This window comes from Crocuta crocuta, unplaced genomic scaffold, assembly GCF_008692635.1.
Source record: "Crocuta crocuta isolate KB4526 unplaced genomic scaffold, BGI_CrCroc_1.0 scaffold313, whole genome shotgun sequence".
Classification (NCBI taxonomy): domain Eukaryota; kingdom Metazoa; phylum Chordata; class Mammalia; order Carnivora; family Hyaenidae; genus Crocuta; species Crocuta crocuta.
Window position 1 is genome coordinate 631583 of NW_027527814.1, and position 10578 is coordinate 642160.

Consider the following 10578-nt stretch of genomic DNA (forward strand, 5'->3'; position numbering starts at 1 on the left):
AGGGAGGGGGTTCTTACCAGGCTGCCAGTCTGGACAAGGGGTCTGAGAGGTCCCTGGAGCAATGGGGCTACTCCTTAAGTTTCTGGCCCCAACACCACCACGTCAGGTCAGCGAAAGCGTCTGGGCCCTGGAGGGAGGCAGGCCAAATGGTCATTCAGGTTTGCCAGGGAGGAAACCTGTGGTGCCAACGTGGCCCCAGGACAATGCTGGCTACAGAGGCGGGGTAGTGGAGGCTGCCGGGTCTAGCTGACAGATGACAGAGGAGAAGGGGGCCCAGGATAGAAAAGCTCTAGGACCAGTCCCAATGGGGGAGCCCAAGCAGTCAACAACAGGGGCTGGGGTTCAGTGGATGGTCAAGTGACAAGGTTACTGATCTGTCCTCTGTCCTGTATCAGGGGCTCAGCTTCGGGGGACCACAGATCCCAGCACCCTGTCCCCAGACACACTCTTGGTGGGCGGCGGCTGGAGGGGGGGGGGAATACTTAACCCAAAGGAGTTAAGGAGGAGTCTGACTCAACCCTCACCATGTGCCCTCAGACGGCCAGCCCTCACCCCACACACACCCTGTCTGTGCTCACCCCTCCTGAATCTGTTCCCAGGCCCACTGTCCTCACAGGCTGGGACACACACTCTTTGCTGTGGGAGTTGGGTGTCTAGAGCCGTCGTGCCCAAATGTCCCTGATCCAGGGAGTGTGAGGGCCCAGAGCTGGGAGGGGAGCCTGCAGGAGACAGCAGGCCCTCAAGTAGACCCCTAGAGGTGGGTGGGTCCCTAACCCAAACCTGATCCATAAAGGAACCAGGGCTCCCCCTCCTCACACTGCCTCCCCACCCCTGTCAAGCTGGAAGAATGAAGCCTGGAGCAGGTACAGCTGGCCTGCTGCCAACCTGGCCAGAGTTAGGCTTAGGGGTTAACCAGCACTCTTCATCCCGTTTGCCTCCCAGGCCTGGGTCAAAGGGAGCCTGCTCCACCCAACCTGCCCAGGCCTGCCCTGAGTTAGGCAGAGAAGGGCAGTAAATATTTGTCAATGCAGGAATGTCTACAAAGGTGGGCAGATCAGATACTACAATTGTCCAATGGCTGAGATATTCCAGAAAGCAGGTGATGGCACTGCCTAAGGCTGGCAAGGGAATCCCCACGCCCCCTCTGAGTCCAGTGCTCTGGACCACCAAAGCAATTGCTCCGGACCACCAAAGCAATTGCTCCAGTCAGCATGGAGGCCACTGGCCAAGCGCCTCCTCGTCTGGCCCCTGCTCAGTGCCTCCCCCAACGGATCCAGGCCCAGACGACAGAGCTCCAGAGCTCCAGAGCTCCAGAGCCTGGTCTAGCGGGGGCCGGGGCCTCCACTAGCCAGACCTCCCAAACCTAGGGTTTGGGAGCTCTGGGGCCCCCAGCTGCAACCCCGCACTCCTCCTCCGCTGAGGCCCCGCCCGGGAGGCGCGCAACCTCGGATCCCGCGCTACCCACCCAGTGCAGCCCCNCGGCGGCCCGAGCGTGCCCGGCAGCTGCTGCGCCTCCTGCGCCAGGCGAGAGAAGGAGCGGGCTGGCCCGGGGCTGGAGGCCGGGGAGGGGCCGGAGGCCGGGGAGGGCCGGAGCTGCAGACTGCGGGCCTGGAAGGGGCCGGGAGGTGCTGCGGAGCTGGCTCCGGGCGCGGGAGGCAGGGCTGGCCGCGGACGGGCGCACGGGCCGGGAGGGTTCCGAGGGGGACGGTACGACTGGCTGAAGGGGCTGGGAGTCCAGTCTGGGCGAGAGGGCGAGGGAGGGGAAGCAATCGGCTAGAGTGAGGACCAGTGAGGCTCCGGGGGTGGGGTGGGGGCCGTGACCGTGGAGGCGAGGGCCTCGGCTGTGTCCGCCTTTCTGGGGTTTGAGAGTTCAGTTGTGTGTTGAGGGTGCCTCTAAGCCCGGAGCTGAGAACCCAGATTCATGCCTTGGCAGGAAAGGAGTGGCGCTAGATAAGGAGTAGCAAAGGGATGGTGGGAGGGGGACGACATCTTGTACTGAGGGGCAATGGGAAGAGGGCAGCTCTCAGCTCCTCCATAGTGGGGCCTGGTGGGGATGGGGGGCACTGCACGGACCCTGGAGAGAGGACCCTGGGAAGTGACAGCCCAGCTGGTCAGCCGGTGCAACCTCACCATGACACTATGGCAGCCCAGACAGAGCTACAACTCACATCACCCATCCTAACAGGCAGCTCACGCCCATTGAGTACATACACTTGGCATCTGTACATCACAACACCACATCTGGACAGGGTGAGAGCTGGGCTGGGGGGCAGCTCTGGTCCCACACACACCAGGTCCTTGAGCCAGCCTGGGGTGCCCTAGGAGACAAGGGTTCTGGTCCCAGCATTACCACTGGGCAAACCACTTCCCTCTCTGGCCACATCCTCAGTTTCCACAACTGCCACCACAGCTGCCCTGTACTGTAATCTGAAATTAGCCATGCAGGTGGATGATTAGAGATGGGAAACTGAGGCTTGGAGAACAGTGGTGAGCCTAGGGCAACAGAGCAAATTAGGGGACAGTCAAGGCAGGAACCTCTATTCTCCCAGCCTCACTCCTGCTGCACTGGGTTTCCTTTCTCTGGGCCCAGTGGGCTGGAAAGGTGCTGCTGGCCCTTTAAGAGGAGCTGTCCAGACCAGCAGAAGGCTGGCTGTGGCTGCAGTCTGGGGCCCTGTCTGGGTCAGCCCAGGCTCACCAGCTAGCTCTCTCTTCTAGATCCTCCCTAGCTGGCATTTGTGACTTGAATGGTGTTTAAAATGCAAACAGCAAAACAGCACCGAATCAGCTAGACCACCCAGAGGCGCAGATATTTGTCTGGAATGGCATCTGGATCCTAAAGCAACAATGACATTTTTTTTTTAAGCTGGGAAACTAGCTAAGTTGCCCCCTTTTGTCTCAGAGATCAGGATTCCTAGCCCAGTGAGGGCCCTGTCCTGCCCCATAATCCACAGGGACTCTGCAGTTATGGCATTCCCATGTGGCCCAGAATCCTGTGCACAGGGGGCTTATGCACAGAACCTGTCACTCTGGCTTGAGGAGGGCCCAGGGGTCTGGAGCCCGCTCCTGGCTCTGTCTGCCCCATCAGCTTGTCAGTATGGATGCTCTGAAAGGATGTTCAGGGCTACACCAGGCCTATGGGAGTAACAGGAGGAGAAACCCCAGGACTGAAGGCAGGAAGGCACGGGCAGACAGGGGGCCCAATGGTGAGGTCTCTGTGAGGGGTGGGAGAATGGAGGCTGGACAAGGAGGCTGCTGGGCTGGGGAGGGTGGGAATGCCAGGCTGCGCATGAGTCTCTAATGTCATACAACTTCGAGAGAATTTCGTCTCCACCAAAGGGGTTAAGGGTCTATCCTTGGATCTGGCTCTGGCAGCCCAAGGGTGAGACTAGATGGGCCAAGAGGCACAGGAGGAGGCTGTTAGGGAGAGAGGCCTGCACCTCCTTGAGCAGTGGGGAGGGAGAGCTAGGCAGAGAGGAGGAAGGGAAGAGGGTGGGGTGGCTCTGGGCTCCTGCCCAAGCACTGGGGAGATGGGGATGGTGACGTCCTTTACTGAGCTGGGTCATAGGAGGTGAAGCCAGCTTCAGGGCAGGAGGAGAACACACCCAATCTAAGCTGCCTCTGGGATAGCTGGCTGAAAGATTCCATCCCCATAAAAGGAATCTGGACCTGTCAGCAAACAGTTGTGGCCACAGCTCAGGAGAGCTTGGAAATAGGTAGAAGAGGCAAAGGGCCCAAAGGGAGTGCTGGAGGACAGCAGCATTTGGGGGTCATCAGAGGATCCCCCAAAGAACCCTCCAGACAAGCCCAACCCCAGAGGAGGCAGGTATCAGTACCATGTTTCGCCTCCTGGGAACCAGTCTAAGGGTTTTGGAACCTACTTATCACCTCCCTGAAGCCCTGGATGCACTGACACTCCTCATCTGAAGGGTCCACATGACCCTGGACAGTTGGGTCATCGCTACCTGGGAAGAGACTCCTGCAAGCCTCAGGGAGAGAGACAGAGGGGAATGACATGAGGGTCTAGCTTGGATGGGGGCCTGGAAAAGCGAGAGCCCAACTCCTGGCTCACTCAATTCTCCTCACCACTCACAGGACCTGGGCCTCGAGGGGAACCTCCTCACCGACATCCTCTATAGGAATGTGACCTTCCTCAATCTGGTGGACCCTATCTCCCATGACCTGCTCGTGAACCTGGCCCGTGACCTGCAGTGTCCCAAGACGGTGAGGCCAGTAGTCATGGACCTCAGGCTGGGCCGTGTGGCTGACAGGGGCCAGGAATGCCCAGGGCTGGGGGCTAGGAGCCTCAGTCCTCATTGGGCTTGCTTTGAGGCCTTAGCCAGGTCAGTGTCCCTCTCTGGGACCTGATGGCAGTTTCAGTGTATTAGGCTGGCAAACAGCCAGAACACAGGTGAGCTGTGCCTTCTTACACCTGAAAAGCCGCTTGTTGGGGACACCAGCTTCCTGAGTGGCAGCACTGTGTGCCAGGACCAGGGACCCAGGTGGGACATAGAATGTTCTTTCAAATCCACTGATGGGATCAAACTCCAAGCCTCTGAATTCCTGGGGCTGGAAGAGAGCCACCCTAGGCTGGAACCCCTGTCCACATGTCCCCATTCTGTATGGATACACATGGGGATGAATGCTCACTGCTTTCCATAGCAGTGTGAACCACAAGCAAATCCTTCCTCATGTTGAATTGGTGTCTGCCACCTGCAGCCTCCATCCCCCCTCTTCCCATGCTACCACATCTGCTCCCAACCCCACTCTACATCCTACCACGAGCATTAAAGGTCCTGAGCTCCGGACACAGCCCCCAGCCCCCAGCCCTTAGGCCTAATGAATCCTTGTGCAAAACAAGACTGCCCACTGTGGGCCCTGCCAGCTCTGAACTCCCACATCTACATGCTGGCATCACCAAGGATTCTGAGGCTAGCCTAGAGCTATCATAGTGACTGTCAGGGCTTGCTGTCACTGTGTGTACACACTGTTAACAGAGGAACAGGATAAAGAATGTGCTGGGTGGTGGAGCGTGTTCAGTGCCAGCTTTGTGGAAAGCATAGCATCCCTGTTTTTCCGCCCCAAGCTAGGTCTCTACGAGGGCCCACTGAGGACTAGAAGAGAGCCAGGAGGTGGTGATGTAACACATTAACCCTCCCAGCCCTGGCAGCCCAGACCCAGGCCCCATGGGCATGGTCTAGCTTAGGAGAGCAAGAGGAAGAAGAGCATGCTGACCTGGCTTGTTCCTATTCCCTGGGGGTGGCGTCAGTGGAGCAGCGCTCCCTGCAGGGGTCTGGTCCTGCCTCCCCCTGTGGCGAGTCCCCCCGGAGCGCTGAGGGTGGGCAGGGAGCCGGCTGATAGCCCGAGACACTGGCCTTGGGCCTGAGGACAGGGAACAAGGCCCCATTGTCTAGGCATCCTCCCGCCGGGCACCGCGGGCCTCAGACCAGCCTGTCCAGCTCCCAATGGGCAGCCTCCCCTGGCTCTGTGCCGGGTCACAGCCAGGGTGGGGGGTGGGAGGAGGAGGCTAGTGGGCAGCTCAGTGATCCATGATGAATCCTGTGCTGGAGCACACACTTGGATCCCGAAGGCCCAGAGGGGCATGGGAAGGGCTCGGCCTCATCCTGACAACACTGCCACTGCTTCCTTACAGGACTATGAGCTGTGGAAGTCCTCGGACAAGATCTGCCGACAGCTCATCTACCACCTCACCCCTCACTCCAAGTGGCAGCGAGGATCCAGCCTGCTCCAGAGGAAGACCCAGAGCTGGTAAGGGGAACCCAGCCACAGACCTGCCTTGTGGCCCCTTCGGGTCCCTTCCTAGGCTGACCCAGAGAAGGAGCTCAGCAAGAGGCTGGTACCTGAAACCCTGCCATGTGAGCCCCTTACCCTTGTCTGCATCACAGCTCTGGAATGCTCCCCAAGCCACACTGCACCTCTGTGTGACCTGCCTCCTGCCATTTGCTCACCCCTCGATCCCTGGCCTATCAGAGGGCCTGGTCTCCACTCTGATCAAGATAACCCCAGCAGGCATCTGTGGTTCCTCACAACAGACTGTGAGGGAGACAGATTCTGGGGCATGATTCCCATTTTACAGGGAAGGAAACTGAGGTTGGGAGAGCCAAAATGGCTTGCCCAAGGCCACATTCTGCCCTCATTTTCCTACAGCTCTTTGAAAAGCCTTTGCCAGGCAGCCTGAAGCCAAGCCTGATAGACTACTCTGCCGTGGGGTCCCCTTCCCAGTCACTCCATCACCATTTTGTGGCCAGACTCAGCCTAGGGACCTGCTGCAGACATCCAGGTCTAGGGACCCAGAACCACAGCGCCGGTGCTCTCCCCTGCTTGCTCCCTGTTGCACCCCCATCCCACTCCCCCTCCTTGAGCCTGGTGGTTCATGATGAGCCCAGAGCCCGTGAGATTGTTCCCTGCCATGGTGGGTGAGGACCCTGAAGGTGATCCCACTGCCCATTTGCCTGGTGGGCCATGTTCAAGGTCTCTCTAGGAGAGAGGGGTGGGGGGGGACCCTCCTCAGTCTCATGGAACATATGTATATTTATTCCTTACAACAGTCAGGCCCTCTTTTCATCAAAGGAGAAACTGAGGCTCAGAGAGGTTCCAAGAATTGCCCATGGCCACCCACGTAGAAAGTAGCAGTTTGATCCCAGTTTGGCCTGACCGTAGGGCCCGGGCCCCACCCCCACTGAGGCCTGCCCCGACGGGTAATTGTCTGCAGCCACTAGGGATCTGCCTTGGCCATGGACTCTTGCTCAGTCCATCTTTGCCTGCAACCTTTCCACAGCCTCAAGAGCAGCCTCGAGACGACTCAGCTGGCGGGGGAGACTGTAAACCTTTCGGGGATTCCGCTGTCGGCGCGGGATGTGCAGCACATCGTGCGCTACCTGGGAAGCCAGGGAGCTGGGCTCACGGTGCTGGACCTCAGCTTCACGGGGCTGGGTGATGAGCTGTTGCGCCTGCTGCTGCCCAGCCTCTGGACGCTGCCCCGCCTCACCCAGCTCCTGCTCAACGGCAACAGGCTGACAAGGGCCAGTGCCCGCGAGCTCACTGAGGCTGTCAAGGATGCCACCAAGTTCCCCTCGCTGGCCTGGGTAGACCTGGGCAACAACGTGGACGTGGCCTCCTTGCCCCAGCCCCTGCTGGTCGGCCTGCGCCGGCGGCTGAGCCAGCGCACCTCACTCCCCACCATCTACGAGGGCCTGGACCTCGAGGCTGAGGGCAGTGCAGCTGGGGCCACCTCTGCTGCCTGCACCTGGGGCTCTGCAGCTGCTGGGCCAGGGTCAGAGCCCCAGGCCTGCTGCACAAGGTGACCCACCACCACCCTGGCTGCTGCTACCTGACTGCCAGTGGCACATGGGATGGGGGTGATGGAGGCCTTCTAGGTCCCCAGAAATCCAGTGTAAATGCTCATCCTGGGCTTAAGGGGATGGAAGGAAAATGGATTCACTAGAGGTTAGATGGTCAGCCCAGGATTGAGTCTCAGACTTCCTTCAGCAGGAGGGCCCAGCACCTCCCACAGTAAACAGTGACGCTCCCCTCTGCCTCAGCCTTTCTGCACCATGGACCTGGGCCACTGAGTGCCAGCCTGCTTCTGGGATGAAGAGAAGGGGTGGCCTAAGACTCAGGGACACTGAACCCCTGGAAGGGAGGGACCAAGCTTTCACGGACTTCCCCCAGGTACTGCTCCCTGGGCAGACACCAAGGTGTGGGGGTCAGGGCCATCTGTGGGCTGGGGAGTTAGGGGAGGCCTCCAGGGACCTGGCCTTCACATCTGGGTGGGGCTAGGAGAAGAACAGGCTGGGAGGGCACAGAGGGGCAAAGCTCAGAATGGAGCCCCACAGCAATCTTGTGCCTGAGCCCAGGATGCTGACCTCCCACCAGGGCCCCTTGGGCTCAGGACAAGACTGCTGACAGGAGGCAAGGTTCATCTCCCACACGATAAGTGCTGCTCATCACCCCTAGTACCCACCCCCCAGGCCCCCTTACTTAGTCAGTACTCCATGGAGTTAGGAGATACCTTAGACCAGAGACAAAGGGCTTATAACGTGTTCCCTCCAGGCCCTGGAGGCCCACGTGCACAGTCCTCCCCTCTGGGGGACCCCAAGAAAGCATGGAGGAGCTGGAGGTGGGTGCATCCAGCAGCAGGGGACTTGGGGTGGAGCATTCCTAAGGCTGCCCCAGGGGTAGTCTGCTTCCAGCAAGGGGCTATCTTCCCTCCCCACAAGCACCATCAGGGCAGGCTCCGGATCAGAAACCTAAAGCCATGGTCACCCTCACAGCCTTGTGTGGAGAGCTGGAGTACAGCCCAACTAGGAATTGGGCAGGGCAAAGACAAGGAAGGAATTTAAACATGTATGGGGGTGTGGGAGAGGCACCTGGGTGGCTCAGTCAGTTGGGGCTCCAACTTTGGCTCAAGTCATGATCTCATGGTTCGTGGGTTCGAGCCCTGCATCAGGCTCTGTGCTGATGTCTAGCTCAGAGCCCGGAGACTGTTTCAGATTCTGTATCTCCCTCTCTCTCTTACCCTTCCTAGTTCATGTTGTCTCTCTCTCTCTCTCTCTCTCAGAAATAAATAAAACATTAAAAAAAAATAAACATGTTGGGAGGGGTAGGAAACTGAAGCCCTGAGTGGGGAAGCCAGCAGCCTAAGTCTCCCGTGCAGAGCCAGGTCAGGTCTGGGGCAGTGAGGATCCTCAGGATGGGGAGAGACCTGGAGGCAGAGAAAAGCCTCATGGGCCAAAAAGAAGGTGGGAGTCTCCCTGGGCCCACATACCCAGACCCACCAGCTCACTCTCCTCCACAGTTGGGCACACAGGGGACCATGAGTCAGCATGGATTCCAGGCTAGCCAGATACACAACAGCCCCTTGGGCCAGAAAGGGGATGACCAAGAAGGGCAAGGATGGGGTGGTGCTGGGTTCCAGGACCAGGCAGGAGGTGGGGAGGAAAAGGAGCTCCCTCTCTACCGCTGCCTGCTCACCCCAAGGGCGAACCCCTGCCAGTCTGGCTGCTTTTGGAGGAACCCTTATCTGGAGGTGGTGGGAAGGATGTCAAAAACACCAGGTTCAGCCCAGCTCTGCTCCTGACTTACTGTTGGGACCTGGCCAGGGCCTCCTCTCTCCCTGCCTTGGTTAAATAGGGCTGCCTGTCCATAGTTCCTTCCAGCTCTCAACTCTCCAGTCTGGGGTCCTGGCCCTCTCATTCTTCCTTGTTTTAAATGGCTTGCCCATTGTGCTCTTACTCTGGAACACGGGGCTCTGGCTCCCCAGAGCAAGACAAAGCGGGAGATGAAAGGGGCCGGCAGAGAGGAGAAAGATAGGGAAGCCAGCCTTGCACTGGGCAGGCTAGTAAGTCCGTCACAGACAGGCCGCAGTGTTCTCCTTGCTGGAGAAGTGCCAAGCTCTCTGGCTCTCCTGCCCTCCTGTCCCCCTCACTCCCTGCCCACCACTGGCCCCAATCCAGCCCACAAACCTTGAAATTCGCCGCTGGGAGAGACTCCTACCAGGATGATGTGAGGACCTGAGCCGGGTGTCACTATGCGAGTTCTGGGGGAATTCAGGCGGCGGCAGCTGGTCTCAATCTCCCCGCCTCTCAGACAGAGGCACGCAATGCAATAGCTGAGCTAGAGTATAAAACAGCTCAAGGGAAGAGGGTTGGCCTTGTTGCCAGGCAGGTGTCCATAACCCCTTCACAGGCCCTCATGTCAGGGCCTCATGGCCACCAGTGAGGCCACTCTACAGGCAGGCACACTCCAAGAGGAGGTGGCTTGTGCCTCTCAAAGCTTGGTGGGCAGAGAGGACCCGCCAGGCAGACTCCAGCCCACGTTCCAGACCTAAGAGACAGCAGGTAGGTCTTACCCAGGCCCAGTCGTGGAGGCAGACAGGCTCAGCCTGGTCCTGGCTCTGTCACCCACTGATGGTGCCCTCTCAGGGTCCGTTCCTTCATCTCGGGAACTAGATACACCAAGTCTCCCCTTGTCCTGCTGGAGAGAGCATGATATAAGGCTTGGAAAGTGCCTGCTGCGTGGAGGGAACAGGGCAGGCACTCTTCAGCGTCAGTGGGGCCTCCCCACAGGGCTCTCTGGATAGAAATGGCAGGAGCCCATACCTTTGGGACTAGAGCTGAAGCCATGCATTTATTTGGAGGGCACTTCCGTAGCCTTTCTGTTGGCCAAGTATTGTTCCAATGGCTTTACGTACCTTTAATGCTCTTCATACTTATAAGTGAGTAAACTGAAACAGGGACAGGTTCAGCAATCTGTCCAAAGTCAAAGAGCTAGAGATTGGAGGAGCTGGGTTGTGAGCAAGGAGGCCCACCTTGTCTGTGATGGTACCCCCTGCCTGATGCTGCCTGTCCCACAGCCAGCCTGGGGGCTGAGGATTCACAGGAACTCTTGAGCAAGCCTCTGTCAAAGACACCATTCGGTACAGAAGACTGTATCTGACTGGCTCTGATGGCAGATGTCCTGCTGCAGGAGGGACCCTCAGCCACATTGCCCCCAAAGCAGGACCAATCAGGACCTCCCTGGGCCTGTTTCCTCATATGTGAAACTGGGGAGGAGGGAAGG

General features: G+C 58.8%; 1 protein-coding gene across 1 annotated transcript; it reads left to right on the forward strand.

Moving 5' to 3' along the window:
• The first annotated feature begins 672 nt into the window (after nt 1-672).
• Nucleotides 673-7547, forward strand: LRRC75B (leucine rich repeat containing 75B). Its single transcript, XM_077774968.1, has 5 exons — nt 673-692; nt 1368-1524; nt 4093-4221; nt 5651-5766; nt 6797-7547. The coding sequence occupies exons 1-5, from the start codon at nt 673-675 to the stop codon at nt 7320-7322; spliced, it is 948 nt and encodes a 315-aa protein (XP_077631094.1). The 3' UTR covers nt 7323-7547.
• Nucleotides 7548-10578: the final 3031 nt, after the last annotated feature.